Source organism: Larus michahellis, chromosome 11 (assembly GCF_964199755.1).
Source record: "Larus michahellis chromosome 11, bLarMic1.1, whole genome shotgun sequence".
NCBI lineage: Eukaryota > Metazoa > Chordata > Aves > Charadriiformes > Laridae > Larus > Larus michahellis.
The window spans coordinates 13,171,188-13,192,863 of NC_133906.1; the positions used below are offsets into that span (position 1 = coordinate 13,171,188).

A 21,676-nucleotide genomic window follows, 5' to 3' on the forward strand; every position below is an offset into this window, starting at 1 on the left:
GTTTCACACAACTCCACCCGTGCCAGCAAGAAAAGCATTGAAGCATTCCCGCCCCCGGATCGGACGGCCCCCCCTCAGGCCTGCCCCACCGCCATCGCAATCAACAGCGGGAGAAGCTCATCCAGTAGAATCCAGTGCATTTATTGTCTTGCAATATCCGAACGGGTGTTTCAGCTTTGGATTGTAACACATACAAATTAATGTTTGCAAGTTTAATGACAATCAGTACTAGAAGCACATCATTGTATAAAGCTCATAGAAAAAAAATGCCAAATTAGTCATGTATTTTTTTTTCCTGGGGAAAAAAACACAAAACAAAACCCTAAGCATTCCAAATGAAGGCCTCGTGGAAGCAAGCATACCCCCTTCAGAAAAAGTTAGGAACAAGTCAGAATCGACTATGAGCATAGGCAGCCGAAATACAAATACTCATTCTTTCTACAAGCAGCTAATTTAGCTAGAGACAGAGTTTACATGGTCGAATGAGATGGGACATTGGCCAGGAGCACGCTCTCATGCACAGCCTGAGCCACGGGAGGGGACAGCTGCTGCTCTACCCATCAGGTAAGTGAATGACCTTGTGTTAACGGTGAACTGCTCAAGTGCAAACCAAAGTAAATCTAGATTAGTAGGAGAGGTGGACTAAGATGAGCAACTGAAAGACTATGCTTCAGGGTCTAGAAGAAGCACCCCCTGTCCCAGTTATATATTCCTGCAGTCCTGGCCTTAATGGGCACTTTATACAGACACTGTTGCTCTAAACCACAAGGGAAAGCAAACAGCATGCCAAGTTTGACTTCAGATGTTGCCGTCTCGCTACTTTAAAGCAAGATTGACTCACGGTGGACATTAAAAATGGAGAACCAGCTTAGGGCTGTTTCTGTAGGTCTAGAAAGAATACCAGAACTTCTAAATACAATCCTAATGGCAAGAAATACTGTTTATTTGAATAGTTAGCTACCTAAGTGTTCTGACTCGATGCACTGACCAAACCTCTCCAAGAGTTAAGAGTGCTGTGGTATTGACTTGCTTCAGTTGTATCCAGAACATACAAAGTTGACAACTTAAAGCTTTATTGTAATTCGCAATAATATAAACAAGTGCTGAAATTCAGTCAATGTCCATTTCAGGAAGCTTCTTCTCAGTGGCAGTGGGGGCAGCACCAGCCCCACTCTGCTCAGCAGCCTGGGACCCAGTGGTGGCTTCTCCCCCACCTTCTACTGGTCCATTAGGTTCAGCTGGTTTCTGCTCCTCCTTTGGGAGTTCAACTTTGGGTTTTGGTTTTGTGACTATAGGATTACAAATACTTGTCAATTCCTAGAAAACAGAAGTAAAACACTGTTAGAGATATTTCTATCTACCAACAGTTGGTAGATAATGCTGCTCAAATTAAATTTTGATAGCACCAGCTGGGTGTTTGAGTTGACAGCTGATGTCCCCCAATACATGTTGAACAGATTAATACCCAGTCACTGTCCTGCTAGTAGAGATTTCTCACCTCAGAATTTTCCTCTGGGCACAAACATATAGACCAAGACGACAGAAAGATTCACAGAAATTCAGCCAAGTAAGAGACTTACTTTAGTTTTAGCTTGTATCTCTTTAGCTTTTATAACTGGATCCAAAGTAAGACTTCTCTTGTTTTGAAGATTAAGTTTATTGTTCATCCACTCCATAGCTTCATTCGCACTCTTCTCCACTTTTGCTACATCAGCTTCATCTAGATGGTCATACTGTTCATCCTGCAACAGACAACTTAGTAGTAGCATGTAAAATATTTGTCTTTAACATCTAAATTGAATGCTTATTTCTTCAAGCTTTGAGCTTCAAAACACTAGAAAGACCATTTAGCCCAAAGGCTGTTCTAATTAGCAGAGCAGTTAAGCTGATCCCCCACAGCTCTGTAACCAGAGAACTGAAGCTCTACTGCTGCTGGCATTTTCCCCTCCCTGAGGAAATCAACACCTGATTAAAAGAGACTGTTAAATTTTCAAGCCAACATCCACTTCTGAAAATACAGTAATTATCAAGAACCCAGAAGCTACCCAGGAGGCTGCCCCAGCTTTTTGTTTGAAGGAGCTTACTTAAAATTCAGAGAAGATTTGTACCACTTCCTTGCATTTGCCAGAAGGATGGAAATACCTTTGCTTTGAATGCATGAACAGTTTTCATGTACTGTTGAATCTGCTTCCCTAAGTCCTCAAATGCTTTTGGTCTTTCCTCCGATTCTTGAAACCTTGCCTGGATAGGCTGACCCAGAGCCTGAAACAAAGTACAATAGGTATCAAAACCCATGCCATGTCATAATATGATCCTGCAAGATTTGGCAGGGTACATCAGCATTTCTGAACCCCTTATGGAACTTTTACTCTTCCCTCCACTTACAGGAGTGACTGAATCTCCCTCACTTCCATATTCTTACGGATCTACTGGAGATCTGCTCCTCATACACTTAATAAGACAAACTACTTAGTTTGCATCAGTGCCAATCTCTGGATCAGCAGACCCAAGACAGCTCCCCACATGAACAAAGTTCTCTAGATTCAGCCAATTCCAATGGGAATGTAAGAACCACTTACCTTCAATTCTGTCAATTTATCAATGTAAATTTGTTTGGGTTGGTCTTCACCATCTTCATAAAGCCAGTTTTCTGTATCTTCCAGCTTCAGCGTGAAGCTATTTCGATCCTGAAGCAATCCATACAAAACAGGTAGGTGAGAATTCTATTAGGTGGCAGATGGTATTAAGTGGTACTTGGAACATTTCTGGAAGGGTTATGTTTTTAGAATGTAAAGAACTGTCTGAAACTCTTTATCCTATTTTAGTTAAGAATAAGCAACAAAGTATTCTTCAGCATGGCTTTGTGGTGGAGAGCAGGACTAAGGAAGTGACATCCACTGTTCAGATCAATACTATCACATAAAAGCATATTTCCCCCCACCTGTTTTTTTCCCCCTTCACATTTACATCATCACTACACAAGCAAGTCTGAGAACAGAGTGGAACTTGTCTTTAGCAAAGGTACCATGAATCTCACTTGGCTTGTCCCAGTTTTAGCTCTGCAGACACCTTGCTAGCAAGGCTCCCATTATAATAAACGGAGGTCTAGCCAAGAGTTCAGAGTGATTCATCTGACTAATATAGTCATCTAAGTCACAATTTTATTAATTACACACCAAGCTCCTTTAGTACACCAGGAAAAGCTAATTAATAATATCAAAGAGAATTTTAGGCAACCTATTCAGATACAGCTTCCCGCATTTAGTCAGACTAATCCCACCCATTATGTTCCTAGGTAGGGTTGTTCGTTCTTTCTTTTTACTCAAACTATTCCTAAACATTGACAGAGCACCAAAATAGATCAGATTGCCTTAAAATGATTGTGCAAGTGCTCCTAGTCTGTTTCAGTCTGAACACACATGCTCTGATATCATCTTAATTACTGCAACTGTTTTGGAGAACACACAGTATATCCTGGGTACCATCTGCTTGTACTTGGGCCACATTTAGAAGGTTATCTTCATAGCCAGAAAGGTAAAAAGCTGTTTCTCCAAATTTGAAGTCTGAAAATATAGTCTAAGTAAACATAGTATCTGATACATGTTAAAGGTTATTAAAACAGAACTGTTCATTTTAACAAAACACATTAAAAGACAATCAAGCTAGCAATACTTACGTCTTCACTAACAAACTTCTCATAAATACTGCAGAGTTTGTCTCTCATATCATACACATATTCTTCCACTGCATTCTTGGCATCGTTCCTCTCTTTCTCTAGCTTATCCTGCATTATCATTTTACCCTGTGAACAAGTTGTCAAGTTAGCTGGCTAGAAACCTACTCATTTAACATTTATTGTCAGGATACCTTGTGAGCAAAGACTTAAGTTTGACTAAAGATTTTGAAATAACTGTGGTTTACAGAACTGCCCTAAACACAGCACATGAATAAAAACTAATTTCAGTTTTGCCGGGATATCCAATACAGCACAGAAGAACCTTGCTGCAGTTGAGGAACCTTCACCCTGATGGTAGCAGCCATCCAGTACCTCATAACTGCAGGTCATTTTGGAAATACTCACTCTGTGAACTAGCTTTCCTGCAGAACACCTCTTCAGTAAGATTTACAGCATTCACTTAACAGGAATAATATATTTTGGCTCCATGGGACACTGTTGTTCACCTCAGAAAAAACTGCATGTTTTTTCCTTTTCACCTTTACTTGATCACCCTTAACCACATTCAATGAACAGCAAAATTTCTGGAGATTGACCAGTGAAATATTTAGCTTGGACGAGTAAGAGTTTACCTCGTTCTCGATGAATAAGTTCAGCATGTCCTTCCCTATCTGCCACACCAACTGATTCTCAATGGGAAGGTCCACTGTAGTAGTCTTTACTTTAGCCTTCTTGGCTTGAGGTGGCTGATCCACTTTCTTGTCTTTTGAGTCAGCCTGAGAAGTCTGCATTAAAGAAATAGACTCAAAGTCAAAGACAGCATCACTAGTTCGTTCGATCTGAGTATTCAAGACTTACAATAGGAAGAGTACTATTGAGCTAGCACACCTCAACATCAGAACTACATATTATCTGTCATTCTGACACTTCAGCTGCTAAAAAGCTGAAAAAAGTGAACTTTACTGGGCACCCTGACTACACTCATGGGGGTGGTGGTTCTTAGAGTACAAGACTTTTCTAGTATTAAGTTATTGAAAACTAAACTATTATTTCTTCCAAGAACAGGAAAGTTCACCCACTTTATCCGTACCACATCACTTGACAGGTCTGCAATTATCCATGCCATTTATGTACTCCTAAAGCTCTAACCACAATGCAGACTACCAATATATTCAAATAAAAGTTTAGCTTCCAGAGCTATAACAAAAGGCAGCAGATATGCTCATGCACTACATGCTGGCACGAAGTACCCTGTAAGAAAATAGGTTCATGTTACCTCCATTTCTTCAGACTCTGCCTTATTTTCAGGTTGAGCCTGCTGGTGTTCTTCAGTCTTTTGTTGCTCTTCCTGGTCTACTTGCATTTTCTGAAATTCATGAAGAGATACAATTTGACATATTAAACAATGCATAACCAGATCATTGCTACAGTTCCTAAGCTGATCACTTCACTTATACCTAATGCTCTTTAGGCAAAAGAAACAGAATGAAAACTCAAGTAAAGTCTCAAGGTATAAATTATAAGAGCTTTTAGTCTTTGCTTAGGCAAGCAACAGCTCCATGATTAGAAAGTTCATCTATACCTCACAGTCCTGGTTTCAAGAGATCTGTCACTGGTGTAACATACTTCAATTAGTACTTAATCACATCTTCATATTTTAGTTGCTGGACAGGTCTACTGAATCCCTACACAAGTCTTAGAACCTTCCCAGAATTGGCCAATTGTGCTTCATGAGTTTTCTAAGTAGCTAAGAGCAATGAAGTTTCCTACCTCTTCCTCTTTCACATGCTGATCTGTTTCCATAGGCTCTTCATTCTCATCTGACTTATGAACCTCCACTAAAGATGCACTTGACACACTGAAGATACCATGGATATTTACTCTAACTTTGACCTTCACTTTTGAACTGGATCCATCTGTTTGAGGCGTGACCTTCTGAACCAAGAAGTGAGCTAAACAATCCCAGAGAGAAAAACACACCATTTGATTAACTTCATTGCCAAATGTAAAGTAAAACCTGACTGTTGCTGACAACAGATCACTGCAATGCACTCCGATGCGCAAGTGCTACTCAAGTCAAACAATTCAGTGTTTCACACAGCAAAGCTAGGATACATGGCTACTAGAACTTCTCCATGGCACACTGTAAAAGCTGATGTTATCTTGTATTTTAGTAAAAGACCGCACAATTCTGAGTATGCCCCTTTCAGGTTTGCTCCAACATTAAGATGCTAGTTATTGAGCCTATTTGCCCACAAACTTAATGTTACTCCACTCATTTTACTGTGGATCCATGACTTTGGAAACCCATTCCTACAGCATTTGTAGTAGTTGCACTTTCCAGACTACATTAATTAGACAGAAGTCCTGAAACATGTGCAAGACTATTAACAAAGCTTAAAGTTACAGAATGGTCTTAACCTATAGCAGGATCTGGGTAAGGCAACTCCTTGGGAGAGCTGTAGTATGCCTCAAGAGTAAAAGGCTCCTTTCTGTAGAATGTGAGGACCTTGGAAAATGGAGCAGGATGGTTCTTGGGGAAGACCTCACAGTCACTGTAAAAGAAAACACAGAGCATTTATTCAGTATGTGGGATAATGCGTCTTATAAAGATAACAAAACTCTTCTAGATACTCTTATACCTTAAGGAACAGCTTTTTAAAAAAGTGACAAAAGAGTCTAACCTGTTAAGTTAAAATAAGACCAAGCGCCATGCAGGAAGTGCTAAACTGCCATCCATCCTCGGTTTTGTTTTCTACTGTCATTAACTTAATAAAAAGTATCAAATCTAAATTTTTAAATAGGCACTATTCTTGAAGTGTTATTTACTCTCATTGTCATCAGGTAGTTTTAAATTGTATGTAACCATGCAAAAAGATTGACTTTTTTTTACCTTAGCCCTTCCTCTGCTGGTGAATTCCATCGTAAAGAAACAGGATATGGTATCAAATCTGTGATAGAAAATTCTCTCACTTTGAAAGCCGGAGATAAAATAGCACACTGAAAGAGCACAAGAGTCATATTACAAACAGTCAAACTTCAGGCGAACAGTAATTTATTCAGCAAGTAGCTATTTACACTGCTTAATATGTAGATTTACTCTAGGTTAAGGGAGGACTAAAACTGATGGGCTTGGAACCTGCATAATAAGTACTGGAAGCTCTTATGGACCCTTCCTTTTCAGGAAGCTGACCCAGTCTGTTCACTCTGAAAATGGAAATACAAAAATTCTCATTTAGAGCCATCGTGTTTGGTTTGCTGTGGTTAGGCTAATGAGTTGTTTTCAGTAGCAACATAAGAAATCAGAAAGCATCAATTAAAATTACTTTTTATAGTGACATAGTAGTAAGGGTCTTTTTGCATACTGTAATACAAAACTCTACTTTTAAGCGGATTCCAACACCTAATTCATACCACTGATGGAACAGAGCTCTAAGCACATGTTAAGTATTTGAGGAGAGAAATGAGATGATCACAGCAGAATTAAGGTGCACACAGAAGATGGTAGCACTAGTAACCACAGAGTATTTACTACTGCTTAAGCCATTCAACAGTGACCAATTCCAGTTCAGGACACAGATCTCCATTAGCAAGAATCTAAGCTTTCATTTCCACCCTTGTTGCTAAGCAACTGCCGTAACACAAGTTTATCAGCAGTGCTGTAAAAAAATTTTCCCTTGTTTAACCTAGACCCCCAAAGGAGCCTGGAGGAGAAGACATCATCATAAGAGCTTTAACAGACTCCCAGGTTCCAGCCATAGCACAAGCAGAGTACAAATTTCGCTTCAAGCTACACCGATCCATTGATTTGGCTTTAACAGCACAAAGGAATCACTTAAAGCTGCTGTTCTCATTCTTCCAACTGCTTTCCTGAAGCTTATTTGAATCCATTCTATGATACACGTGAAGTATCTTTTATATTACCTGTGAACTCTGGCTCAAATATTTATGGATTTCAATACAAATACTCACGGTAAAACAAACAGCACTTTTTACCTGCAGAGCACAACCTCGTGCCACAGCCTCATCTGCATTCAAAGTTGTACTGACTTCTTTGCCAAAAAATTTACTGATCTTCTCTTTTACGGCAGGGATTCTTGTGGTACCACCAACTATCTCTACTGCATAAATATCCTCCTTCTTTAACTCTAGAAAGGAGTTAGGCATTAGTTTTTATAAATTAAGTGTTGCTGTTTTACGTGAATATGCGTGAACATTGTAAACTAAATGTTTTACTAAACCAACCATTATTTTGAGCTTGTTCGCTAAGTAATAAGAGTTTTAGATCTTAGCTTGTATGAAAGTTTTAAAGAGCTTGTAACTGCTAAGCGAGAAATTGATAGCTATGCTAAATCCATTTGTCCAACTTCTGTCAACACCCAAAGGAAGCTTGTATTATGGATCTCTTTTCTGTATGCAGAATACAGAATGTGCATACACTTACTGGCTTGCTCCAGCACACTGCGAAGGGGTGGTTCTACTCTTGCAAGGAGTCCATCACACATCTCTAAAAATTTGCTTCTGTTGGAAGAAGCCATAAATAAAGCTTTAGTATTCCATAAGCAAGTTAATTCTGCAAATACAACAGGACACCAAAATGGTAAGAATGCCATTTTAACTATGTACTGCAGGTTTTTCTCTCCCCCAATCCTGGTTTTATACTTATTTTGCATATTCCCCCAAACAAATCTGGTTCTAGTAGTCTAGGCACACTTGCAACATTCACAGCCCTTCCTCGTAACTCAAGGCCACCAACCAGTCTCTAAACATTATGATGTTGAGCAGCACCCCTGCACATGTTCTTACATTTGCCACCTCCCTCCAGTCCTAAGAACTAGGACTTTATGCTAAGTTACTTTCTTGACTGAAGCAACTTCAATGAAGGGCACTCTAAAGCTTACCTTTGTAAAAGCGTAAACATTACCTGTTCATTGTTCCAGAGACATCTATGTCATTCATGAAGCATTCTATGTTCATCGGGAGATCAGAGGCATTAGCACTCATCAATTTTTTCAGTTTTTCACATTCCTGGTACAGCCTCAACAACGCACGAATCTTTGACTTTATGTCTAGTTTGTATTTCTTTCCGAATTCTTCACAAAAGTATTCAACTAACATCTCATCAAACTTTCTGCCTCCAAGTGTTGTATCAAATGATGTAGCAAGAACCTTAAAAAAATTCAACTCTTCAGTAATAGTACAATTTGTCATTACTTCACTGAAACTGATTAGCAGTTAATGTGAACATATTTGCTTGTTTCAAATATAGTCCTAAGATAAAGCAAGTATTACAACATTACTACAGAGGAAGAATGATACTGGTGCAGCCACAACACAAAAAATCCAGTACAGTTCATTTTTATTCTGCCCTTCCCATCACCAGTAAGGAGTTTCTTTTGATAAGCCTCATCTAGAAGTCTAACCTATCCCAAACAATAAAGCTTTGTCTCATACTCATCTTTCAGATTTCATGGACACTGCTGGCAATAATTAAGCTATTCTCCTATATTTCAGGGCAATCTAAGTAGCAATTGCATCACTAACATCTGATAGTTTATGTGGATTGTAACTGCAGTAATAGTCATACACATCTTAAGATATTTGGGGTTTTGGTTTTTTTTTGTTTTTTTTTTCAGCCTACCAAGTCTAAACCATTATTATCCTATGGCTTTTGTAGCTGATACAGTATGTTCGAAGTGCTATTAGAGAAAGAACCACCATGACCACGGCCAAATTCTGGCAGCTACACAAGTTAGATGTCTTTGTGACCAGTAATTCTCACACAAATTGCAGTGCACACATACAGCAGTTACAAGCTCCCAGAGAAGAAAAAAACATCTGCTATCTCAAATGCTAAAAAGCAGCCTTGGGCACAGCAGCCCTCCTGTAATGAGGTGACAACTTTTAAAAGAAATTTAGGAAGGCAGAGCAAGGCTTAGCAACACAATCTGTTCAGTAACTTGTACTGTAAGCAGACCATCAGAGTTTCCAGGCTCTGCTTCGCCACTGTCAGTTTGAATCATATCCCAGTTTAATATTTGATGCCTCATAAGGGTGGAACATGCTTACACCAAGCTAAAAATAAAACATGAAGAGAATAAATGTTATTAACTCCTGCAAAAAGGAGCTCATTTTTGATGAGGGAATTATCTGCAAAGAACATCTGTAGCCCATCCACCTCAGCTGATTCTACTTTTTAAATATATTTTGAACTTTTTTTAAATAGAAATCAGTAAAGTATCACATTATTCTCAACACACATTAGACTAGGTTTGGTCACTACACTGTTTTAACTGCCTTGCTGTCCAGCTCTCCATTCTACACTCAAAAGCATCCCTTCAATAATTGTATGGTTTCAAAGTTTAAAAGACAAATATGAGAAACACAAAGTAGGTTACGTTTCCTCACAACAAAACTAATGCTTTCAGAACTCTTGACTTCTCTTCATTTCACTACCCCATACTTTGAAATGTGTGTCTGTTTCTCAAGCCGAATAAGCTATTGGAACTGAAAAAAATCCAGACTGTTATTGTAAAAGAGCCAACTAAGAAATGTTAGTATTTGCTGGAAAATAGTAATGCTTCGGCAACTTACACTTAGAAGTACACTGTAACTTAACTTCCACTTGCAGCTTAAAGTAATTAAGAATTATTTTTTTTTTTACCATTCACTGTGGTGCTCATGTAAAAGAATAAAAACACATTGTCACTTACAACATTCTAGAAATTCCTGTTTTAATGCTGGATCTCATGACTGAACTGGATTATTTTTTGAAAGCAGCATACAGTCAGCTATGATAATTTCTGAATAAGTAATTTAATCCATGTTTGTTATTCTTTGCCAAAGTCTGCTGATTAAGACATGTTTACTTCCTCCACATATCGCTCAAAAGCTCTCTAGTTCCCTGCCCTACTTTTAACTCCAGACAAAGTACAATTTTTAGAATATGAATTGAGTTGTCTGAAGGTGCTTATATAAAGACAGGCAAGCTTGCCTGTCACAGGCCATGTATGTATGATGAATATTACTACTGGTGATTAAAATGGATGCATAACACATTGTTTACTTTCAGTTTTCCTTTGTTGAATGCACAAACAGAAACTTGATATGCAGAATGCCCCATATCCACAAAAACAACATTCCGTGGCTTCTCTTCCAAGGCAGGCAGGTCTTGCTTATAGATTCCATATGCAAGGGCAACTACACAGACAGAAGAGTCAAAGACAACATTCAGTTTTGTAATTGCTTAATAAATGGTACATCAGTAAACAGCATCAGCATTTCATCTTACTTTTCAAACTACAGAAATTGATTATCTCATTAAAGAAAATTCCCAATGCTAAAGAAACATGGAAGAACACTAAACAGCATTAGTCCCTCCTAGTAGCTGCATTAAAACAAAAATATTCGAGAAGTCTCTTTATGCCTCTGTAAATCAGTGAAGGAAAACAGAACAGAGCTTAAGAAACTTTGTGATCAACTAATCTATTTTAAGTTTACAAAACTAGCAGTAATACCAAAGGGTATGGACAAATGACAGATTAAAAGCCCTTTTACCTAATAAAACTACAATATTAGGTGAAAGAGAAAGGAAGGTATTACCTGCGGTTGTTTCATTTATTAGTCTCAGACAGTTGAGACCAGCAATCTGTGTAGCATCCATCACAGATCTCCTTTCTGCATCTGTGTAAAAAGAAGGAACCTGCAAGAAGATCAGACAGCTAATATTAACATTTAGAAAAGCCATCTTTAGTAAACAGTTACAACAAGTGCATATAGGGACTTGGTATAGAGAACAGCTGAGGTATCCTTCAAATTTAGTGCTCATGACAGCTGCAATAGAGAAAGCAAAGAAAACATCACGTGAAGACAAAGTTACTTTTTGCAAACCTTCTTCCATTCCCTCTCACAAGCTACTCATTTTAGGAGCAAAGAACCAGAAACAGGTGTCAAATATTATTTATGCTGCTAATTAGCAGCAATTTAAGACATTTCACCATTACAGAAGCAAATCTAGTTTTGGAGAAGAGATGTGAGTAAGGTTTGGTTTTAAATACAAGAGACAAAGACCTGAATATTCAGGTTTAATGGGCAATTTAAAGCTGTTACAACCAACCTCTTCAGTTTATGATACTAACCAAATACATAATTATTTATTATCACATACTTACAGAAACAACACAGTCAACTACAGGCTTCTTAAGCGCATTCTCAGCAGTCTCTTTTAATTTGGTAAGAAGCATTCCTGTCACCTGTTCAATAGTAAAGTTTCTTTCTTCTTCCATATACATGGCCTTCAAATAAAAATTGTGTACATATATATTACACTACAGTAAAAAACATGCACTACAAACGTAAGGAACACATTCAAGAAAGTCTTTACAAAAAACAAGCTTAAGTAATGCAGCTCTATGCCACCTTCTCTCCAACGGCCTAGCTTGTGCATAGCAAGTGCAATAAGATAATACATAAGCACTGGAATGCACATTTAAGAATTCACATACACAAAGCTGCTCTGGACACAGATTTTTTTTTAATCCAAATCACTAGACAATGCCTCAGATGCCTTCCTCCCTACTGTTTTGGAATAAGTTAATTAGTTATTACTAAAATCCAAAACAGAAGTTCAGCCATTGTTGAAAGAGAAGTTTTTACCATTTCACCTGAAGTACTAAGCTGACATCTTAAGACCCTTGCAGTATCTGAACAGCATAAGTACACCGGTCAAGTAGCTTGTCTTGACAAATTTAACATGGAGTCAAGGGGAAAAAAAAAAAGCACTGCTAACAGTTTGTATGAGACTGGCTTTGCAAGGCAGAGAAATTGTATAACTGTGTTAAAATCAGTCTCACCTAACACCTGGAGAGACCATCTCTTATTCCCTGTTTAAGGCTTTCCATTCACAAGAGAACAGAGACTACAGCAAGCAGATTCAAAATAAAGAGATAAAAGGAAACTTTATCAGTTTCCTCCTCTGGCTCTTCTTCAAATATGCCAGACTTACCTTGATGCCAGTTGAGCCTGTTGGCAGCTGGACAAGTTCATACGCAAGGCTTGCTTTTTCAGCTTGAACAAAGGGATCTGAGAATGCACGACCATGAAATCTTTTAAAACTTTGTACTGTATTCTTTGCATTTGAAATAACCTAGAGGAAAAGAAATCTTTAATACAACGTGTCAGGGGAACATTGCATTTCAAACAGAAGACAAGAGTTTTGTTCTCATGCTTCCCTCACCAGAATATTTGTCATTTGTATCTTAATAGTACCAGGGCAGTTGCTAGAAGGTAAGCAACTTCATTCTGATTGCTCAGGTAACCTACAAGAATTTGAGATTTAAGATAAAAATGTATGCTAGAAAACTGAGCTGAGATTTTACCAAAAATTGATTAAAATAGCACTCAACTTTCATAGTGTATGTGTAGGGCAATTTAAAAAAGTTAGCAAAGTGTCTTTCCCTTTTACCTGTTTCCTACCACCCTACCTTTCTACTGCGTTGCAGCCAGTAATTTAGCAAACATAACAAGCATATTGATGTAAACTCCAGTTCAGGTTCATCACATGCATGTGACAGTCAACACACAGGATATTCTCACAAAACAGCTCAAGGACCTTGACATGAAGCTTTAAAAAGTCAGGAGGGCCCCAAGATGATAGTGTCAGCTTGATTTGACTGACAAAAGATAGATTGTCTTTTATTAACAGCAGATATCAGTGCAAGTGGAGAAGTGAAAAATCATTACAGCTTGTTTTCACGTAGTGCAAGTAAACTTGTTTAATTCCTTCATTTCTATTAGAGCAAGACACATACTGAAAAAACACAGTAATTGACAACGCAGACAAGCACTGTACCATACAACATTTACCTGTGATTCAGTTTCAGTCAAGTGTCTATTTCCTAAGTAACCTGGTTTTGATTTTCTGTAAGTTTAGTTTCTGCAGGACATACCTCATCTCTACTGGATCTCTGTATCAATGAATTTCTTTAAGCTAAGCAGACACTCAATTGCAGAAAAAACATCTGTATTTAGTTCTAGCACAGTTCTTCTGTTCTTGAATAACATGGTTGTGTCCAGTCATTTTTGTATTCTAGATAATGAATCTTCACACATCTCTAGGTATTTTAGGCTAAGAAAAACCAAGTGTTTGAATAGTCACTTCCTGTAGAGGACTTCAAAAAAAGAGTCATGTTTTATAGGGGTTTTACAGCAACACAAGATATGATACAGCAGGACCTAAATGTCACAAGCAGGACAAATCAGCTTAACTTCTTCTTGGTCCTTAAATCATATTTACCTACCTACACCAACAGAAACTCAAAGTATGAGCAAGAATGCCTAAATCAGATACTTAGGTTGTAACTCAACCACAAAGAGGGAAGAAAGCTATATGTATCTACATTTAATTATGTCCCCTTTCACAAAATTATGCATTTAATGGAATTCTATAGAATGTAACCACATAATTAAAAGCTGTCATAATGCACACAAACTGGAACAAGCTAAGGTAGGATGAAACACTACTGCTCTGCTTGAGAATTTACATTTGCAACCTAAAAAAAAAATTAGTATTTATAAGAATTCCTTAAGAGGCAAAGATTTTTTTTTTCCCTTTTTATACATTTCATTATGTACAACTATTAACCTTTAGATTTCTATCCAAGATGACAAAGCAGCATTACATGCTGAACAGCTGAATTAAGCTCAGCTGTTCATTACAGTTATGGAGACATGTCCATTACAGTTATGGACACCAGCTTAGAGACATTTGTAACCTTCAATGATAAAAAACACATTCTGCTAATCTGATGTTTGACTACTAAAGTTGCTTTTACCCAAATTATACGCTCACCTGGCTTTTAGCTGCAGCACCAATCGAGCGATTCTTGGGTCCAAAGGCTATACATGACCTGTAAGGAGAAGAAAGATTTCCAGTTAGTAAGTGATTGGTTGAACTACACTGCCTATCTTTTTGTTAAAAATGTTGATAGTATTAACTAGATTAGAGATATTTTAAATAGTATTTGGTCCATTAAGCAAGTTACTCACTCACTACAATACATGCATGGAATGTTCTGTAAATTCTGGAAAGAAACAGGCACTCTAAATTACATTAAAACAGTAACACTCCTCACTGCAGAGCAGCACTGAACCCGAACTTATTCATACTATTTCAAGATTTACATCTAGGTAATAACTCAGTAGACACCCTTTACCTCAATAATTACCTGCCTATCTAAGCCACTCAAAGATAAGTCATTTGCTAATAATACAGGAAACATTCAATTGTTCAGAAGAAATACACAAGGTAAATTTGATATTAAGAGAATAATTCCTGTATCATGGTACATATTCTGGTACATCTGTACCAAATGCTTACTAAATTTTTCAGTTTTACAGCAAGCCCTTCATGAGCAGGAAGACAAAATCTGAGAGAAAGACTGGTGTTTATGGGTTTCATCTGTACTCACTGAAATAATGTAGATTACAGAAAGAAAAGTCATACTTCACTATAAACTACTTTGTGATAGCTTGGAGCTCTGAAAAATACAGAATAAAAAAATCCTCCCTTTTAGAGAAATTCCTAGACCTATTAATCCTCTTGATTTACATATTTTAACTACAGAAGCCTTAAGAAAATTAGATCCAGCCTTCTAATCCAAGTTCCTCATACCATTGAGGTAAACTTAGAGGGGAAAAAAACCTGCTATTAGTCAATTTACTGTTGTCAGACATTTACTATTCACACAATATACTAACAGCATAATTAAGCTGCTCTCTATGCAGCAGGTCAAGAAACTTCTTTACAGCAGGACTATGCCAACAAACAAATTCCAACTCAGCCTGAGGTTTAGAACTGGTCTTCCAAGCAGCAATTGTCAAAAACAGACTTGAAGACTAGAGTGATATAATTGCATTGGTTTTATATCTTCCTCCAATTTATTAATAAGCTTAACAAATGAAACAAGGCCCACCCTAAAGCATATGCTGCAACAGAAGTAACATTTCTGAATTAATCTGTTATTATTTGAAATAACTATTCAAGCGATTGGTTAACGAAAAGTGAGGAAGTTCATAGCATTTTAACCACCACAGTGGAGGTCATCAGAGATCTTATGAAGCAACTGAAGCAGAGCTTTGAACTTCCTTACACACCTGGAGGCATTACTTCTCCTTTGCCCTCCCACCTGCCCTCACTTCTTCAGAAGACATCCCCTGACAGAATATTTCCTCTACACTGAAAATTTGGTTTTTGGCATTCCCTCAGAACAGTACTTCAAGATTAAGTCTTGTTAAAAACTCTACCATTTTCATTATACTATTTTTTTTCAATTTCACTTCTAGCCTTTAATAACTGAATTATTTCCTGAAAGATGCACTGTGTCAGATATTTTATATAGCTCATCTCCTTCAATGAGCTAGATTTGTCTTCATATCTCAAATATATGAAAGCAGAACCTCAACTCCCTGAGGGTCAGATGCCTAGAGCTATCAGAAGACTACTCTGAAATGCTTTACATTAAATGTTTTCCTAGTACATCTAACCTTTAAACCTCTGTATTACTGAGAATACTTCAGAGACTAGTCCTTACTCTAGCACATATACCAAATTTAAAATTTCTTTCTTCATGTATTCATTGCTTAGAAACAGTAACAGGCAAACAGAACTAAGGGACTGTCTAATGAGAAGCAAGGTCATTTTATGGTTCTGGTCTTTTTAAACAGGTATGAGGGATCTGAAAGAAAAAAAAAAACACAAGACAATGCATCTGACTCACCAAGACCGCTACTTATTTTAGTACCTTCTTAAAATAAAGCTATCCTACATATAGTAAGCTGTAGAAACACTTTTAAGACAGCTTTCCAAACAGTTCCCCTCTGGGTCTGATGCACTGGAAGTTCTTTTTCCACCTTCCATTTTGCAATTCATTCTTAGAAGAGTTTTATCCCAGTCCTCCCTCTCCTTCTTAGCAAGTTTCTTATTAAAAATAAACAATGCACACTCTTCTTCAGAAATGTGTTGGAAGGCTTATTTATATAAGTTCAGTTAGAATATACTATAACCACTGTAAAGCATAACATGCTTCAAGACCAAGTTCACCAGCAAATTGCACTGTTAGTCCCCCTTCCCAGGAAAGGGGATGTCTGATGCTGTACTGTCTATTCACATTCTATTTCCCCATCCTCATAACTCATCAATCTGGTGGCTAGTTTCAAGTGAGAGCTTAAAGGACCCAATACTCAAAACAAGTGCAAATTTTTTTGCTGAACAAAGAAATACACAGACTGAAAGGAAGGCTGCTAAGAAGCTTTTCTAAGCTTTGACCCAACGGCAGGCCAAGGAGCTCGCACAGAGCTAAGCACCAGCTCAGCATTCACCTCCACGGTCCAGTTGCACTAGGGGAAACAGGTATATAGGAAATTAAGATTTGTAACTTCCAACACGGAGAGAGATGCGTTGTTTTTATTATATTCACGCACCCCATCCTTTTAATCATAACAGCAAAGCCCTGCCTCAGGGAGGACAAACTGGTCGCGCTATAGAAAAAGGAAAGGAGCAGAGCGGGTCACGCGGAACATCTCTCCGCGTTTGATGGCCGCATGATACCTGTTCTTCTTTTCAGCATTTACTAAAGAAACCCGCTTCTCCCGAACCCGGCTCGCTTACCCCCCCGCACCACGGCAGGACGGGGCCCAGCGGACACCTTCCCTTCAGGTGGAGGCCGCAGCCCCGCTTCTCCCCTCAGCCCTCCCCAGCCCCGCTTCTACCCTCAGCCCGGCCCGCCTCAGGCCCCACTCACGGCGTGCTGCGGTCGCTGTACTCATTGGCGATGGTCTCGATACCGCCGGCGCGGGCCACGGCCACATAGCAGCTCTGGAAACCCAAATCGATGCCCACCACCGACATGGCTGAGGCGGGGGAAGGTGGCTGAGGCGGCAGAGGAGCGGCGGCTCAGGCCCGTTTAAATGCGCGGCGGCGGCGGGCGCTGCCTCCTCGGGGCGGGGGGACTTCTCGAAAGATCCCGTCGGGCCGCCGCTGAGGGGAAAGGGGTCAACTCTCGCGAGACTACCGCCGAGAGAGACCGCGCAGGCGCGGGAGCGCACGCATGGGGGCGTGGCTATCCAAGACCACGCCCGTTGCGCGGGTGGGCGGAGCAGGGGGCTCCGCCCACCCGCGCAATTGTCCTTTTCTTTCCCAAAAAGCCCTTTTTCTTTCGACCTAAGCACCTCCTGAGTAGTTCTATGTGCTGTTAGGATAAGGCCAAGAGGACGGTGCTGCAGGCGGGTGGGGGGCAACCCCCCAGCACAAATACAGGGTGGGTGGGGAATGGCTGGAGAGCAGCCCTGGGGAGAGGGACGTGGGGGGTGTCGCTGGATGAGAAGCTCAACATGAGCCTATCCCGGCTTGTGTCAGGAATAGTGTGGCCAGCAGGACTAGGGAAGTGTCCAGAGAAGGGCAACGGAGCTGGCGAGGGGTCTGGGGCACAAGTCTTGTGAGGAGCGTCTGAGGGAGCTGGGGGTGTTCAGCCTGGAGAAAAGGGGGCTGAGGGGAGACATTCTCGCTCTCTACAACTCCCTGAAAGGAGGGTGTAGCCAGGGGGGGTCGGTCTCTTCTCCCACGGAACAGGCGACAGGACAAGAGGAAACAGCCTCAAGGTGCACCAGGGGAGGTTTAGGAAAAGTTTCTTCATGGAAAGGGTTATCAAGGATTGGAACAGGCAGCCCAGGGAAGTGGTTGAGGCACCATCCCTGGAGGGCAGACGTGGTGCTGAGGGACATGGGTTAGTGGGGGTTTTGTCAATGTTAGGTTAATGGTTGGACTTGATGATCTTAAAGGTCTTTTCCAACCTAAAAGACTGTGATTCTATGTGCGCTGACAGCCCAGAAACCCCCCGCAGCCTGGGCTGCATCCCCAGCAGCGTGGGCAGCAGGGCGAGGGGGGGATTCTGCCCCTCTGCTCCGCTCTGGGGAGACCCCCCTGCAGTGCTGCCTCCAGCTCTGGGGCACCAACAGCAGAAGGACATGGACCTGTTGGATTAATCCTAACACAAACCTAATTCTGGCACTTATATTCATGGATGTTGTGAAACTGAATGTTTGGGAATGTTTTTAATTCTGAGCTAAAACGTGCCTAAAATAGGGCAACAAAATGTGTTACAAACAGTCTGTTTCCAAATTCCCAGCCCTGTATTTACACTGCTGCTCCTTGTTCTAATGATCCAGAAAACACATGGCAGAGAAATTCAATATTTGAAGCAGGAAGGAGTCCTGCCCCAGAGGCTGTGGAGCAGCCTCAGCGCCGCGCGTTTGCCATTCCTGGCAGCACCCGGAGTGACGCTGCTCTGGCAGCTGCCAGTGGGCTGGGAATTGCATCACGGTGCTAATGACAGAATAATAATGAAGTATTTCACCTCGGATGTCCTTGAGCGTAGAGCGAGGCACCAAGGAATGGAACCAGCCCACACATGGAGAATATTGTACAACACATACCCACGGCACAAAGAACAGTGAGAAAGAACATCACCTGGGTTACCCCGTTTGTTTTTTTTTTTCACTTTGATTTTTAAAAGGAGAGACCCTGCCAGCAGAGGGGCCGGGAGCTGGTGTCAGAGGGGATCTGTGCCCAGAGCTCCCACGGCCCCGCACTGGGACACGGGCCTGGGACCTGGCCAGGGATGCTGCCCCAGAGACGGGGGGGCGGTGGGAGAGAGGGGATCCGCCAACCCAAACTGGCCTGATCTGCAGGGGCACCCCCCCAGCTGGGGGAAAAATAAAGAAATCGACTCAAAAAATAAAGAAATCAACTCAAAACATGAGGTGTCGAGATGTAGTCATCTGAAGTGGAACAGATTCCATGATTCTCCCCACTCTCCTCTATTTTCTGAATGTTTTTTCTTGTAAAAAGTGAGACTTCTAATGTACAAAACATGAAAAGACTGTAAGAAATATTTCCAATAAATAATTAGGATTTGATGACAGCTGGAAGACACATAGCTTATCCTGAACTCTTGTAATTTGTACTCTTTAATAAGACTTTATCATTTCTTCCCTGGTGAAGACTGATTTGCAGTAGAGAGAGCGGTTGTGAAAGGAAACAGCAAAGTACCAGTTGGGGTAATTCGACTTACTGGATTTTACCTACGAGCTTGACAGCTCTTGACTTTTGAGATGATTCTATATATGCTTTTTTTTTATTCTGTATGTGCTTTTTTGATATTTTTTCCCACTCCTATAACTTCTGATTAATCCTTTTTGAATCCAGACTGGCTATTCCTTTTGCCACAGATTTTTGACCTTCAGTGTGTTATAAAAACGTAGTCATTGCTGAGGGCACTGAGAATCCTACACAAAACTGTGCACATCACCCAGTACGGAGGCATTTATACTTAATTTGGCGAACATCCCCTTCTTGGGGTGTCGGTAGGGTGAAGCAGGTTCCCACCTGGAGCCTGGAAGAAGCCGTGGACAGGGATGGTTTTGGCTGTGAGCCGGCTCACCCAGGGTCTGGGTGCCTTTCCCGGCTCCGTGCCTTGCAGCTCGGGGAGCGCCGCAGGCAGGATCCACTCTTCTGCTCCCGTAGGGTTCACCTTCCCCAAGAGTGTGTGTTCCACCAGCTATACACAGCTGAGAAGCTTTGCATTTGGAAAGAAATCGGAATAACCAAAGCCTCTTTGTCTCAATTTCCAATATAGATATTCCCACTGAGGTCAGACCTTGGCCAACATTTCCAGCCTCCCAGTTGGGAGTTCAGAATAAACCGGTGTTTGTGGTCTGCTAAATTTGTAACAGCCTAAAACAATTGTTATTAGAGAGTGACAATTACCCTCAGAGGACTGATCCAAAGCTAAGAGATACTCAAAAGGTAAGTCTTAATTTATTGCTTATGTGAGCATGGAAAACAAATTGGGAAATGAAGCCTGCCTAGGCCAGTGTGGTGGGTAAAATGCATTGAGAAGGAAGGAGATGTGAAAAGAGAGAGGGGGGAAAAAAAGAGAAACAAAGAGTAGAAGAAAAAATGTCTGGAATAATGGGCAGCCTGGTCCTAAAGCACATTCTTTGTCTGCATTTCTGTCCATTCCCCAGTACGATGGTAAGGCACTGAAGAAAGAACAGGCAGGAGTTTAGTTGCCTTTTATATCCCCTGTGGTATGGGCTTGATACCCTCCACCCACGGCATGGCAGTGTGTGGTCAGGGGACGTTTGACCTGGTCCGTGTCTGTCCTGCTGGAGCCCACTCAAATGCCCTGGACTCTGCTGCTCCACCTTCCCTCGCCGGGCAAATAAACACAAACTCTTTCACCCGACACAGAGGCAGAAAACTTTGCTGTGATTCTCTGTGGATGCTTAAGGAGTATGCCAACAGTGTGCAGATTTGTTTCAAATAACTTCAAAGCCGGGGTTTGTTTTGTGGTGTCCCAGAGATGCATCCTCTGCTCGGGTGTGCACTGAAGTCATCACGTTGTTTAGGCCTTTCTGTGTTAAACTGTTCATTAGCTTGTGAAATTGAGTTACTAAGGGTCTGGAATTGCCAAGAACTCATGAATTTTATGTTCAATGGTTTCCAGCTTTTAATTAATAGAGGTATTTATTATGTTACATTTTTAAAACTCTGTCACAGTATCTAATTATTCCAGAAGACCTGAACCATGAAAATCAAGAATAAATAAACCTGACATGCTGGAAATTATGGGGAGAAATCTGCATGTTTATCATTGCTTTCACAAGCTTTCTAGCACATTTTCAAATTGGATTTGCGGCACTGAATACATTTATTTTTAACGGAGATGTATGACTAGAAGTGTCTCAGTACATTAAGAAATATCAAGGCAAAATTCAACTATGAGGTAGCATATCACCTTGCCACATCAATTTAAGGAAGTAATTTAATTTCTTACATCAAGGCAGACTTCATCTTCTTCTGAGCAAGTAACTTGCCTTTTTCTTATGCACTTAAATACATAATCTGTGAATCCCTATCAGGCATAAATATTCCTTATTTGA

General features: G+C 40.3%; 1 protein-coding gene across 3 annotated transcripts; it reads right to left on the minus strand.

The window, feature by feature from the left end:
• Positions 1 to 120: 120 nt before the first annotated feature.
• HSPA4 (heat shock protein family A (Hsp70) member 4) lies at positions 121 to 17,758 on the minus strand. 3 transcript variants are annotated; one of them, XR_012589547.1, is made up of 19 exons: positions 17,476 to 17,756; positions 14,526 to 14,583; positions 12,681 to 12,821; positions 11,848 to 11,970; positions 11,279 to 11,378; positions 10,743 to 10,876; positions 8,601 to 8,845; positions 8,121 to 8,197; positions 7,673 to 7,824; positions 6,570 to 6,676; positions 6,098 to 6,231; positions 5,447 to 5,628; positions 4,953 to 5,042; positions 4,309 to 4,461; positions 3,677 to 3,802; positions 2,580 to 2,687; positions 2,085 to 2,262; positions 1,581 to 1,742; positions 121 to 1,317 (listed from the first exon to the last, which is right to left on the minus strand). XR_012589547.1 is itself a non-coding variant. In XM_074604442.1 (19 exons), exons 1-19 carry the CDS (start codon positions 17,580 to 17,582, stop codon positions 1,111 to 1,113), a joined length of 2,526 nt encoding a protein of 841 aa, XP_074460543.1. In that variant the 5' UTR covers positions 17,583 to 17,758; the 3' UTR covers positions 121 to 1,110. The 3 variants fall into 3 exon arrangements, 2 of the variants coding, with proteins under 2 accessions (XP_074460543.1, XP_074460544.1); XM_074604442.1 differs by having other exon boundaries at positions 2,143 to 2,262; positions 17,476 to 17,758; XM_074604443.1 differs by having other exon boundaries at positions 2,143 to 2,262; positions 12,681 to 12,757.
• Between the last annotated feature and the right edge of the window lie 3,918 nt (positions 17,759 to 21,676).

Bases quoted from the DNA above. Each gene is read 5' to 3' on its own strand.
- HSPA4 (XM_074604442.1), bottom strand. From the start codon at position 17,582: ATGTCGGTGGTGGGCATCGATTTGGGTTTCCAGAGCTGCTATGTGGCC. The intron at 5,629-6,097 runs GTTAAGACCATT...GGGATTGTTTAG, and splicing joins TTACCCAGATCCTGCTATAG to CTCACTTCTTGGTTCAGAAG. The intron at 2,688-3,676 runs GTAAGTATTGCT...GGATTGCTTCAG, and splicing joins AGAAGTTTGTTAGTGAAGAC to GATCGAAATAGCTTCACGCT.